General features: G+C 42.4%; 1 protein-coding gene across 1 annotated transcript in view; it reads left to right on the top strand.

Moving 5' to 3' along the window:
• Window positions 1-14,181, top strand: part of syne1a (spectrin repeat containing, nuclear envelope 1a) — a 75,553-nt gene that overhangs the window by 13,980 nt on the left and 47,392 nt on the right. The window contains exons 20-35 of the mRNA XM_028397898.1: window positions 223-400; window positions 2,389-2,571; window positions 2,686-2,829; window positions 3,967-4,122; window positions 5,017-5,181; window positions 5,366-5,538; window positions 5,705-5,858; window positions 6,091-6,234; window positions 6,563-6,727; window positions 6,850-7,167; window positions 8,009-8,164; window positions 9,367-9,537; window positions 12,410-12,736; window positions 13,071-13,223; window positions 13,341-13,508; window positions 13,914-14,090. Coding sequence (XP_028253699.1) covers window positions 223-400; window positions 2,389-2,571; window positions 2,686-2,829; window positions 3,967-4,122; window positions 5,017-5,181; window positions 5,366-5,538; window positions 5,705-5,858; window positions 6,091-6,234; window positions 6,563-6,727; window positions 6,850-7,167; window positions 8,009-8,164; window positions 9,367-9,537; window positions 12,410-12,736; window positions 13,071-13,223; window positions 13,341-13,508; window positions 13,914-14,090 — 2,932 coding nt within the window. The remainder of the gene's footprint in view (window positions 1-222; window positions 401-2,388; window positions 2,572-2,685; window positions 2,830-3,966; window positions 4,123-5,016; window positions 5,182-5,365; window positions 5,539-5,704; window positions 5,859-6,090; window positions 6,235-6,562; window positions 6,728-6,849; window positions 7,168-8,008; window positions 8,165-9,366; window positions 9,538-12,409; window positions 12,737-13,070; window positions 13,224-13,340; window positions 13,509-13,913; window positions 14,091-14,181) is intronic.

The following is a 14,181-nucleotide window of genomic DNA, read 5'->3' as shown; positions in this document are numbered from 1 at the left end:
TTCCTTCCACTTCACCCACTTTGCCATTTCTCCACCTGCCCATTTCTCACACACTATGGACAGTATCTAAGCACGTGTCTTCTTTGTTTTGATGAACACATGGACAGTAGGCAGCTTCCTGTGGTTGTACTGTAGCTACTTTCTTTCTTTGTTCACTTCTCATGGGAGATTTGAACCTGTGAACAACACATCAAATTAGGCCCTTTCTTCTTTATCTTGCAGTCTCAGTCTTCGTGCATCAAGGGAGTGTCAAAATAAGGAGCGTTTGTTGGAGCAGAGGTTTCGTGCGGCCCTGCGAGACTTCCAGCAGTGGTTGGTCAATGCCAAAATCAGCACCGCAAAATGCTTCGACGTGCCACAGACTGTCACAGAGGCGTCTACCGCTTTGCAGAGGATCCAAGTAAGATATATTATTTTGTTTTCAGCTCTGTGTATGTGTGCAGCACATCACAAATACCTATAGATCAGTCTTTTGTTCAGATTATTTAGCTGTTACTACTCTAACCTAGCCTTTACTTGGTTTTTGTTTTAGAATTAGGAAATACAGTCTCCATTGCCTAAAAGAGCAGAGTTGCCGGGCACCGAACAGCAAACTTACAGATTTAATCGTATTTTTGTTATATTATTGAGGGACATAAGGTAGCAAAATATGAATAGAAAGTAGAGGAGGGTTTTTTTTCAAATCATGTGGCACTAAATATTGGTTGAATCCAGATCAGTGTGGTCATACATAGATTTTTTTAAACTTAAGAAGTGTAATTGTCTTATTTGCAATGAAATTCAAATGCTTGTTGTCATAAAAGCCTTTTTTTCATTGAGATGCATGAAGCTAAATCCATTGCTGACCGTTACAACTTTGTTTGCATGGGACTAAGCAATGGTTGCCACAACAAAAAAAGTATAATTATGTAACAGTTGAAGAATCAATCCCCTTCATTGGGAGATTGCTTTAGGGGATGTCTGTGTTAACATGCCCACCGTTGAGTGTCGTCTGGTGAGCTCGTTGGAGTGACGGGACTGGCAGTCGGCTGCATAGGCTAGAAATAGGCACATAGCCAAAAGGGATAAGAGAAAGCTCCACAGCAGGAGTCTCTGCCATTCTCTTAAATTGTCTCAGTGTTTCTCTTTCTGAGAAGTCTGTGTGTCTTTCTCTGAGATTCTGGCAGGTCTGGCAGCCTCTTCAGAGCTCCACAGGGCCCTGGCTAAGAGTCAGGTGCCTGTCTGTTAAGGTAGACGTCCCTACGTCCCTGCTCCAGACAGTTAATTACCTCCCAGACACCTGACCAACATCCACCACCACATTACCATCAAAGAATTGTAGGATATTGCTGAGCTCTACAATAAGAACTTGATTTTACTTTCAGGGTTGTAGTCGTATTATTTGATCAGCACTCACAGGGTCAAAGTTCACAGAGTGTTAAAAAACAACAATAACTGACCAAAAAACACTTTTAAATGAGTGCTTTTCCCTCAGAAGTTTTTAAATTATGTTTAAGGTTAAAAGAGAGGGATTTCATATAGTATATAGCAGTGTAGGAGATACAGATACAGAGGCAATCATGTTTTATTTATCATTGACTTGGTGAGGAATGTGGAACAATGTTTCCACATGGCTGACCTCTAGGAGGGCCAGCCTGGGAGGGGCAGGGGCTTCCATTGTGTCACACTTAATTGGTGGTATACAGTTACACTCGCAGGGTGAGAATGGTAATAAGTGTGAAAAGGACAGTGAATGAATTTAGAGAGCAAAAATAAATAGACAGAGAGATAAAGAGCAGTGATGCACACTCTCTGGTTTTGTGTGTGACTCTACTGTCCTGAATGTGTGTGTGTGTGTGTGTGTGTGAGGAGGCTGAAGATATAGTGTGTGTAAGTGATGTGCTGACTGCACAGATGGTGGAGTGGTCCCTGCTGCGCTACTGTCATCAGCTCAGCTCTGAGGGAGGGGGGGTCTCTGGGTGTGTGTGTGTGTGTAAGCTGCGTATGTGTGCATGTCTTAGTATGTGTGTACATTGTCAGTTGGTGGCTACAGAGGAGGTAAAAACCAACACATTTCAGTCTAACTGGCTTTTTCCTAAGATTGCATCCTTGGGTCAGACCCCTCCTTCTGCCTCTGCATGTGGAATTAGTAATGACTTTGTATGTATGGTAATTATAGCTTTCATGAAGTCAGGTTCAGGGACACAAAAACATGGAAATATGTCGGCCATGTAGAGAATTGCTATTGATTTTAGTTTCACAGCAGCTGTTGCACCAAAAGCGAAAGGCAAAGAGAAGTTGAAGATAGTCATTCAGTCTATTTTTTTTCCTTTTCACATCATCCTGCTTTGTGTGTTTGTGTTCTGTGTTAAATAGTCACAGCTCCTTTGTCTTTTTGTATCCCCTCAGGAGTTTTTGAGTGACAGGGAGAATGGCCAGGCCAGGCTGAGTACAGTAGGAGCCAGTGGGGAGCTGCTCATGGCTGTGGTGTCCAAAGACAGAGTGGAGGGGATCAAGGCCAAAGTCGCAAACGCGCGGGAAGATTGGAAGAGCCTGATGAATAACCTGCAACTGAGAGAAGATGCACTCAAGGTCAGTTATGTATATAACACCAAAATATACAAAATAAACATTAATGTTTAAAATCAAATGTTAGCTGTATCTATTAAAAGGTGTATTTGTCAAGATAGTATGTCATATTCCCAGAATCTGCAGTCCCAGATGACAGAGTTTGAGGCCAGTGCTGAGCCCCTGCAGGACTGGCTAAACAGTACAGAGGCCAGAGTTCAGGAAAGCAGTGCTCGGCTACATGACCTTCCAGCCAAAAAACAGGAACTCAGCAAACTACAGGTATGTAGGAGCCCACTTACTCCTGTGGTTTCATGCTACTGTGTTTCATGGCCACCTCTGTACCAATGTGTTGTCAAAGCATTCTAATCCATACTGTAGGATCCATTTACATTGAAATTGCTTTATGCCCTTTAATATTTCTCCTCCCAACTGCTAGTAGTGATGTTCTCTCATTTTTGTCTTTACTCACGTACCCCTTGTCATTATAGCATAAATTGAATATTAAGTGGAATTTCCCAAGGATACTAAATACTTGGCTCTCCATCAGATATGGATCCCTAAAGCACAATTTCAAATCAGTGGGGAAAAGAGAAGGACCTAATTACATTTGTCGAGCACCACTGGATCAAAATAGAGAAGCGTCTTGACACAATAGTCAGAGGAGAAGTCCAGAAATCTAATTAATTCTCCTTCTGTCACAGCTGAAGCGCTGCGTGGCTAAAAGGCCTTTTTTCAGGATGTGATAACAGCCTCTGCCGTGTCTGGTAGAGACAAAAAAAGCAAGAGAGGCACGAAGCGTTAAAAAGATAAAACAGACAAAAGAGAAAAATATATCAATCCCATCTCAAAGCCCTGCCCTTATCATTGTTGCTATTTTTGTATTTACTCTGTCGCCCGCTGTAGCACTTCTTCTTGTTGCCTTTTGTCTGGCCCCTGCAAGCAATTATATTTCTTCCCAGAGCACCTGACGTACAATACAATACATGCAGACTTCAAGGTCTGAACCTGTGTCGGCAAAATCCTCTTTACCTTTCACATCTGTACCCCCTGCCTTTACATTGTTTCATTAGGCCTTTGTCCTGTTTTGTTCTCTTGTGTGATGCCTAAGTGAATAACCACATTTCTGTTCAAATATATAAACATAAAGAGAAATACTGCTGATGCTTGTTGTTACATTGTACTTTCTTTTGTTTTTCCCTCCATGTGTTCTTGTTCCTCTGTACTTGTTACATATTAACTCACCCCTGTTCCCCCCTTTGTGCCTCTCACACCTCCTGCTTCTCTTGTTTCATTTCCCCCCTTTTTATGCTGCTTACACACAACCATCTTTTCTAATCTGCCTGTTTAACACTGCCCTCACCCACACCCCCTTTGCTCCATCTCTGTTCCTCCATCGCCTGTTTCATGCTGGCACAGTGTGTGCTAGAAGAGATGGCCAGTCGGGAGGTAGAGCTAAGTAGGCTGAGGGAAAGAGCTCATCGTCTCTGGGAGGGACAAGCAGCTGGCAAGGGCTTCGTCCACAGAGTCTCTCAGCTGTCAGCACAGTACCTAGCCCTCAGCAACCTAACTAAGGTAACACCACTCCCACCCAGTAACACCGTTACCCTCTTTCTTGCCCCTTTACTGTATGTGTGCTTCTGTCAGAAATGCTACAGCATGCTGAAATGTGCCTTGCTTGATTCATGTAAAAACACTACTGTAAACACCTCGGAGCTGTCTGTCCAGCCGTGTTGTTCACTGTGTGATTTCCCATGTCATGGATTATTCTTCTCTGGTACATTAGTCACAGTTGGTCTAATCAGCCTGTCTCTTTCAAGGAATATTGAATCTAAGGAAGTCCTGGGTTTCAGAGTAATTTACCTGAGCACAGTAATCTATCCCACCTTCAAAAGGTCTCAGTTGCAGCCTAATCAACATAAAAGGCCGAGGGTGTGCATCTTACCTTCACTCACTAAAGCACTTCTAAAATGCCACAGCTGAAATGTGTAGGTGCTGGAGAACCTGACCTTTTTGAAGCTCTCATTAGATTGGTCACACTCCTATGATTAATTTGATGTATCATAGAACAAACACTTACCTCAGGACAATGAGGGACAATGTAAGTGATGATGAATGGGTCTTATTTACTTTGCTGGATAGCAGTAGCTATTTTTAGACCCTGTTTTCTGCCAGATGTAGAGACAGGAATGAAAGCAAATGAAATGTCACTGCAACTTTTACTTCTCTGTGCTACAGTTACACATATGCTAAAGATGTACGGATGATGACTGCAAGCAGTGTATAATGTGTGGGTGGCAGAGTCTCTGGAGATGCCTGAGGAACAATAAGACTGTCATTTCAAACACAAGCAGAGCAAAATGAAAACACTATTGTTTTCCTCTGGAAAAAACTTTAACTCAGTGCAAGCCTGATTCTCAAATCCAAAAGAAGAAAAGTGTTTACAGTGCTGTTTTCTAATACCTTAAGGACAAGGCCTCCAGGATCGAGCGCATTGTAGGGGAACACCGTTTGTTCTCTCAAGGACTTAAGGAGCTCCAGGACTGGGTGTGCGAAGCACAGAGAGTCCTCAGCACCTGCATCTCCACCACCACAGACAAAAGCGTATTGGAGGACCGGATGTTACAGCTGGAGGTGAGGATGGGTGTTGGTCACAATTTTCCCAGAAAAACTGACTTTATTCTCAAATATTCACACAACATATTAATTGTTAACTGTGATGGATTAATGGGGAAACTGTGGTATTTTAATAAACATGTGGACATATTGAGGAAAGTACAATTTGTGTTACAGCCCATTTCTTCTCCCCTTTCTTTAGGCCCTACTGGCAGCCCGTCAAGAGAGGGAGATACAGCTAAAGATGCTGCTGACACGTGGAGAAGCAGTACAGAGAAACACATCAGCCGAGGGAGTCCCAGTAATTCGCAAACAGATCCAAGACCTCAAGGACTCATGGGACTCGTTGCTTTCTGCTTCAATCCAGTGTAAAAGGTGACCGATCAATCTGTCAGCCTTTTGATGAATGGGACTGGAGCTGTCTAGTTTCCCTTGATAGATTTCACTTGGTCAAAAGGTTAATGGGACGATTAAATTTGAATGTGTGCATGTTTTTACACACACTGGCTCTGTATTAACTTCGCTGTGTTGATTGTCACAGTCAGTTGGAGGGTTCTCTGTCGCAGTGGACCAGCTATCAGGAGGACGTGAGTCAGTTTGTGCAGTGGATGGACCGGGTTGAAGAGACGCTTAGTTGCTCCGACAGACAGTACTCTGAAATGAGAGATAAGACCGCTAATCTGGGAAAGACCAAGGTATTATATTCCACTGTTATTGACTAGCCTTAAAAAGATTAGATTACACTAGATGTTGTAAGATTGTTTTTTTGCATTTAGATTAAACTTCAAGAAAGATCCACAAAACAAAGAAGCATGGGTGTAATTGGATGTTTTTGCTGTATTGGTGTTTTTCCAGATTTTTTTCTCCTTTCAGAAAATAAGGCTTCCTAGTTGTGATAAACCACAATGATGCATTATTTTATTTCAGCTTCTCTATGAGGAAGTATTGAGTCACAGCAGTCCTCTGGAGACCATTGCCACAAAAGGTTCCAATATGGCTGAACACTACACTACCCAGCAGGAGGTGCAGCAGCTGCAATGTAGATACAACGGCCTCAAAGAAAAGGCCAAGGTACTTACCCACAACATACGGCTTTATTTTTTCTCCGCAGGCATTTGAATAATAAATGTTGAATAGAGTATGAATGCCTATTTCACATTGTTCAATATGAGAATATTGAACAACAGCTTTATCCCCAAAATATTGTAGTGTGGGACTGAATATAAAATCATTGTTAAATTTCTTATCTCTGAATATTTTTTAATGTAATTTCAGATTAATATGTTAAACATTTTTCTGTCAAACTTTTTTAAAATTCACCTATATGCAGTTATAGAATATTCAGATGCCTCTGAATGAGTTTCAATAATATCTCCACTTTTTGTTTGTTTTTCTGCAGAATGCTGTCAGTAAGGCCAAGGGCCTGGTGCTGGTCCATCAGGAATATCAAAGGGAGTTGCATGTGTTTGAGGACTGGCTAGAGCAGGAACAGGCCTCTCTAGCTTCACTGTCCCACCCAGAGGGAAATGTGGATACACTTGAAAAAACATTGCAGCAGCTACAGGTTGTAATACTCTACAGTTATCCTTATTCTTTTACATTCAGCCAGCATTATATGTCTCATCACTAAAACCTGAGTCTGAATTTAAACTCATGAAGCTTCTTCTCATTTTTGTTCCTTCATAGAGCCTGCAGGAACATTGCTCACATGGTCAGTCGCTGCTCTCCTCTGTGCTGACCAGCAGAGAAAGAGTAATCCCTTGGGGTATGCCTCAGATTGAGGACCGAGCTTTAGACACTGCTCAGCGAGAGTGGGGGGCCTACCAGAGCCGCCTGGAGGAGACTCAGGCTCAGTTGCGCTCCACACTAACTCGACTGAGGCAGATGGGCCATAAGTTCCTAAACCTGGCTCAGTGGCTGGAGGAGATGGAGAAGGTGTCTAACATCAGATGTAACCGGAGGTCAGACAGAACCACCAAGCAGACTCAGCTGAAGAAACTCCAGGTCAGACATGAGATATTTGCTCTGAATATTTTATGCATATTCAGGACAGGAACACTCTATGCAATTATAGTATACTGTTTGTTTGAGAAAGAGGCTTTCTTCACCATTTGGTGAAACTCAGTTGCCAAGCAACCAGTGAAGATCGAAGGAAGTTGGTTCTCCCGGCCAAGAATCGATCCACTAAATAGAAAATGTATTTTTTACTCCTCAGTTTTAGTATGGATCAGATAATTCTAACATTTTCATTTTCAGAGACCTGATAGATTGGAGGACATACGTTTACAGTGCAATGTTTTCTACAGGATTATACGACATAAGCTCCACCTTTCTTAACAAGTTACAAAGACAAAGACCTAACATACAACCCAACGTACAAAATTTGGATCTGAATTCTAATAGCTTTAAATAAACCCTGTCAAATTATTGTGCTTCCTTTGATTCAGATTTCTCTTTTGTTTGTCAGTCACATCCCAAACAATGCCCTGATTTACTCTCTCAAAACTAGCACAACAATATGCAATCCAAAAATAAGATTTTTCCTGCCACAATGAATGTTTCTTTTTGTTCGCTTTGTAAAATTTGTTTGCAGGGGTATAGACACTTTGCAGTTGGTCTTGGTCTCCTCCCTTTGGAGTGTTTCCTGCCAATGTCAGGATACAGACTCTGTATTTTCCTTCCTTGCATTTCAGGCACACGTACACACACAGACCCTCTGGGCCCAATATCTGTTTGTTGTGACTTTATCTGTTACTTCATGTTGATTATTACCAGCAATTTATTTGCCTTTGTCCCTCTTTAAAATATGCTACTTCATGTATTCATGTGTGTTTCTTGTGATCAGGGGTGTCTTGACGCAGTACTTGCACGGCAGGGAGAAGTCGATGGCCTCTCATCTCTGGCCCAGCAGGTTCTGGAAGAAACCTACATTAGTAGCCGTGTCAGTGTGACAGCCACCCAGCTCACCGCTCGCTACCATTCACTGCTGCTTAATATTCAGGTTAGAATCATTGAACTTTTTTTTCTCATGTGTGGTAGTTCAGGTATCCATGCTTTATATGTGATAAATACGGTATGAGTATATAATCCCGTCCTCTGGATGTGTCAGTCAAAAACAATTAATTTTCACTCATCACAAGTTAAAAATATTTTTTCTGTATTGGCTGAAGTACTTTTACTGGGTCTCTGCCCACTGCCGGCATTTTCACACATAGTTAAGCTCTCTCACCATGGAATTTATTCCAGCAAGAGTTTGAACTTTGTTTCCGTAACACCCCATTGAAGTCTCTTTGAGAGTTATCCCTATGAGCCCAGCCTGTGTTGTTCTGTATACTCATATCCAGCCTCTTTATTTGTCTGCCCCTCTGGAGGGGTGGGGGCCACTAAAGGAAAATCAATGGGGCTCCTCTGGTCTGGGGCTAAGGCTGTAATTAAACGCTACAGAAGGCAATCTCACACCCGGTACTGGGACTGGAAAAGCTTTGCTACGCTACATTGATTTTTTTACACCTTCAGTAACACATCTGAGTGTGTATGTGCACATTCATCTCTCTGTCTCTGTTCTACCCACACCCTTCTTCCCCTGCAAAAATTGACTCAAGCATGCATAATACTTGCAGTCATGCCAACACACATGTATGCAGAAACATATCATCCCTCTCATACCACCGGATGCCTCCTGTAATTATACTGCGTGAAGTGGGGGCCATATGGGCTTGAGGTGGGAAGCTGTTGCCTCAGAAAAGGTGTGCACTCAGCACTATCAGCTAATTGGAGCTTCTCACCACAGGATTTGCAAGTTGAGTGAATAATGTGTCAAAACTGTAAGAAACCCTCTCCATCCTCATAGCATTATTGACTCAAAATCTCAGTCAAGTGGATAATGCATCAAAAACATAAAACCCCACTCCACCTTGTAGATGAAAGAGCAGAGGGAAAACAGATATTTTCTGTTTTGATGGCTGATCAGAGAGCTTGTGGTCTTTGGTGCCCACTGTTGCTGCTGCTGAGCCACATTTTACACCTTAAAAGAAAAAAGATAACAGGCCATGTTTCCTGAATTTTCCCCTGACCAAACCTTGAAGAGTTATAAGCCAGAAATCTAAAATGAGAAATAAAAAGTGTTGAATTCGTGGTAGTTACCTTGCCAAGGAACAATTAACAATACTCACTATATACCATATACTGTACTTATATTTTCAGGACACAATCAAGCAGCTACAGGAGGAGCTGAGGAGCATTGAAGAGGCAGAAAACCTTTGCATATCCTTCACTGAGTGGCTCAGCTCGACTCAGAAAAGCTTTACAGTATTATCTGACAGTGCTGAACCTTTGGACCGGGTCGCCATGGAGAAGAAGATGAAAAAACTTGAGGTATTGTCAATCTAATAAGCAAAGTAGTACACATTGTATTCACCTATGCTACAGGATTTTTTTAAATTTAAACAGTGAGGCAGCATTGAGCTTAATACACTTTGGTGAACAGGGGGAAATAAATCAGCACAGATATGTTACCATGCCAAACTGATGAGTTAGCAAAACTTCAGGTTATAGTGGAGAATTTGATCATACTCTCATACGAGTCCAATATCCAAGCCAGCAAAAATGCTTGCTTGTAACATCAAATGTACAGATTGCGTTGGCAGCTACAATATGCTTGGCTAGTAAAATATGCATGGTGCACCTGTAAAGCTTGCAGAACATTTGGACAGAAAAAATAACAGCATTGGCATAATTTGAGCAGTTTCTCTTTGTGTTCTTTTTGTGAAATTGGCACTAGAGAAAAGTAGCCCTACTTGTGCACAGGCTGCAATACAAAGAAAATCACCACCATCCTTTGGTTGGCATAGTTCATATCGAGTGTGTAAAGGATTGGATGAGTATGTGTGTATCGATCGGCTCTTTATGAAGACAAAGCGGGTGCTGCTTTAGAGGAAGCATGGTAGCAGGGAGGGGACCTCCCACTGTGTGTAAGAGGATGAAGAAGCGCCGGTGTCAGGAGCCTGCTGGCACAGACGCTGTAATTGATGCGGTGCCCTTACTGCTTCACATCACACACACACACATTTTTCTCTTCTATAGCAATTGCCTTGTATCTTACAGCCCATCCACAGCACTGTGCTAACTTAACAAGCTGCAGTAAACTCTCCAACCTCTTCTGTGATTTCACAAATTTTTTTTTAGTTTAGTTCTTTATGTATTGCTCCACAGCATCTCTTTTGTCTTTGTGTACTGCTCACACATCAACACCAATATCTACACATTTATAGATGTTTACTATACAGCATCTGGTGCGGTCTTTGCAGTAATCTGTGTCAGGGATCAATGCTCTGTCTCTGCATAGGGACTAAAGACATGCTGCCGCCACATGTGTCCCTCCAACACTGCTGATAAGACACAAGACCTCCATCACTTACTCATCTCCTGTAGTGAGAGCTGCAGGGCTGTTCAGTGAGCTGGGATGATTACACATTGACACAAAGACCTGTAGTCAATAGCTATGTCAAGGGCCATTAGCTGGATGTTGACTTTTTTTGTACTGTAAAAGTGTGAGCTATACAGAAGTGGTTGGTCAGTGTGGTTAAAATAGTGCTGTGCAGATATGGTAATTTAAAAGGATTTAATGTGTCCCATGTATTTAACAGTATTGGTCCTTTTTGTGTATTTTTCACTTATTTTGTAACCCTCAGCTAAAGAGGCTTACTAGTTCCTACAAAAAATGTAAACAATGCAATATGCAAAGTAGAAAAGGGTACATCCTCATTATTAAGCTCCCCTCTCCTCCCCTCCATATTTTTTAATTTCATAAATGTTCAAGGGCATTTTTGCCACGGTCCCTGATTTGCTCTGATCCTTCACTACAGAGTAAATAGGCTCATTTTAAAAATGTCTTGTTATTAGAAATAATGAATGCACTAACACAAGCTAAAAAAAATAGCATCTATGTCGAATACGCTATGAAGCCTCAGTGCTGCAGTTTTGTTGAAGTTGGCTTATTCAATGCAGAGACTAATAAACTGCCTACAGGGTCACCTTAGTGATGTTCTTCTTCTACTAGTAGATCACATAACTGATGAAGATGGCTGTCTGCCACAGTACATACATTACAGTGGATAAATGAGCCTGTGAGCTGATGGAGACTAAGAATAAGAATGCCCTGTGCTCATCATTCACAGCAGGTGAATGCTGAAACTGAGATGGGTAATTGAGGTTGACATGACAGCTCCAGTATAAAGTACACACTGTGTTTAGGAGCTTGTACATAATGAACAGTGAGTAGTACTGTCTAATATTGTATCAAAGTATCAACAGTATGCAATAATATGAACTAAAGCAGGTTTAAAACCCTCCACTCTAAGCTAATCTCAGAGGATTGTTACTTAGGTTCCTTAGTTCCAAAATGTTGCAGGTTTTATTCGACATATAGACAACCTGTGGTGCTGTAAAGAAGGAAAGCCGATGTGAGGTGTGAGATAAAAGCAGATAGTTTGATATGAGGTGGAGATAATGAGTCACTACATCAACACCACTGAACACAGTGTATACAATTAAGATACATTGACTGTGGCTCATTAAAGTCAAAAAGCAGGAACATTGTTATTGGAATGATGAAGCAAGGAGCCTCACATTAAGTAGGGAGCATGGACGTGTGCAGACAGAGACAGGTCTTGTTATATTATATTATCAACAGCAGTAGCAGGAGATCTGGGGTTGTTGAAGTGTAATGCTCCTCTCTACTCAAGCAATAATAGACCCATGATGAAAGCTAGATGGCATCCCATCGAGTGGAGGTCTGTGTGTGTGTGTGTGTCCATGTAAAGGTGTGTTGTGGTTGCCCTGGAAACCCCTGCAGCTCCTGGTGCCTGTTATGGGTCCTCATAATTGGGTCCTCCTTTCATATTATTCCTTGTGGTTCCTCCACACCATGACCTCCAAGGCTTCTCCACATCTCACCATGCAGGTGTCAGCCTACCTGATGGGTTCAAAGCTTTTCAAACGCACTGCCAGACTTGTCTGACTGGGGCAGTAGTAAAGGTTAAGGACAAAGAAATCCGTAATAGTGTGTTGAATGTGATTGAAACCATGATATACATTGTATTTCTATATGCTAGAAGATGTGTTTTACACTTTTTGGCACACTGATACTGAAAGGCAAACCCAAGTTGAAGGTCATTTAGTATAAAGTAATGATAATAACATTTATTCAGCAACCATTCTGAGTATTTTTGTTTTTACTTTCTCTCAGGCTCTCCAGTCCGAGCTTCAGCATGGTCACACTTTCCTGAAATCCCTGAGGGAGCGTGCAGAGCAGGCAGCAGGCTTCCTTAATGAGGCTGGAGCAGAAGGTTTAGGAGGAGAGGTAGAGGCACGTCTTGCCCAGCTAGAGGAGCTTGCTGGAGGACTCCGGCAGGAGCGCAGCTTCCTGGAACGGGCATTACTGCTGGCTAAGGAGTTCCAGGACCGGTATAAGGCTCAGGCTCATTGGCTGGTGGAGACCAGGGCTCTGCTCAGTACCCCAGTGGAGACTAAAGCTGAACTGTACCAGCGCAGAGCACAGCTGGCTAAGTATAAGGTATGGCAGAATAAATTTGATTTAGAGCACTGCACTGAAGCCAGTAATTATACACTTTGGATTCAAATATGTTGCAAGATGTTACTGAATATCATTAGCTTAATGGACCACATGAGTGACCTTGCATGTCTTAGCCCATTAAGTGTAAAAGTGAATATACTTTATAACTGCTGACCAAAGTAGCATTGGTTTTTATCCTGATGAATGCATACTGTATTGTAGTGCTTTATTACATTATTTGCAATATAGTAGAACCTTGGTAATAAAAATGTAATCCCACAAAATTTACAAATACACTATGGATGGTCTTAGAGGATGATTTTCTGGTCCCCAGGCTCTGTTGCAGATGGTTCAGTCCCATGATGGATCCATCAGGTCTGTGTTAGAGAAGGGAGATGCTCTACTATCTTCTGTCAACTACTCCTCCATTAGAGACAAAATGAACAGACTGCAAAAGGACTACACTGGACTGTGTACTGCTGCACTGGTGAGACGTTGTGCTTGGATGGCAATAGTTGTAATAGTGCTCCTTACATGCGGGGGAAATGACAGGAAAATAGTAATTATCAGTATAACTAACCTCTGTGTGATCTGTGTGGTCCAGACTCATGTGGAAAATCTGGAAGGCCAGGTGAAGGAGCAGGAAGCTTACCACAATGAACTCCAGGAAGTGGAGCGCTGGCTGCTGCAGATGTCTAGCAGGATGGTGACGCCAGATCCCACTGTGAGTGGCAGCCTGGAGGCAGCCACTCAACATCTGTCCAGGCACAAGGTGACCCAACACATTATTGTTTGCTGTATTTGTAGCTTTCGAGCTTTCAACTGGAGAGACTCAGGCTCTTAGTGTGTTTTTGTCTGATCATTTGATTGTTGATTGTCTGATGTTTATTTTCTGCAGATTGAGCATTCTGTGATTACTTATTGTCATCATCTATAAATAGTAATAAGTAGTAAATGTTTCTTGTACCTAGTACAACAGACCAGCTGAGTTTAATATACACATCAGTCTTCTTCAAGATCTATCCTATCAGGCCTGTTTAATACCACATGACTTCACTGTGTGGTGTCAATCTGCTCTGACCTCCTGTGTCACTGACCAATGGACAAACAAGTCCTGTATTACATCTCCACAGGAGACTCGCTAACATGATCTTCTTGGGCACTTTATCCTCCACAGGCCATCATGGAGGAAATTGCAGGCTTTGAGGATCGCTTGGCAAGCCTGAAAGAGCAAGGAGACCACCTGGTACAAGGCTGCAGTGACCGTGTGCAGAGCAGGCTGAGACAGCAGGTCCAGGCTCACCAGCAAGGCACCAGAGACAGCTACTCTGCCATCTGTAGCACAGCACAGAGAGTGAGTGAGGAGGAGGAGATGAAAAGAGGGAGGGAGGGAGAGAAGGAAGGAGCATGAGGAGGAGAAGTCAATGAGAGGGGGTTGTGTGAGG

Source organism: Parambassis ranga, chromosome 24, assembly GCF_900634625.1.
Source record: "Parambassis ranga chromosome 24, fParRan2.1, whole genome shotgun sequence".
NCBI lineage: Eukaryota > Metazoa > Chordata > Actinopteri > Ambassidae > Parambassis > Parambassis ranga.
The sequence above is the reverse complement of the archived record's forward strand: the minus strand, read 5'-3'. Positions and strand labels throughout refer to the sequence as shown.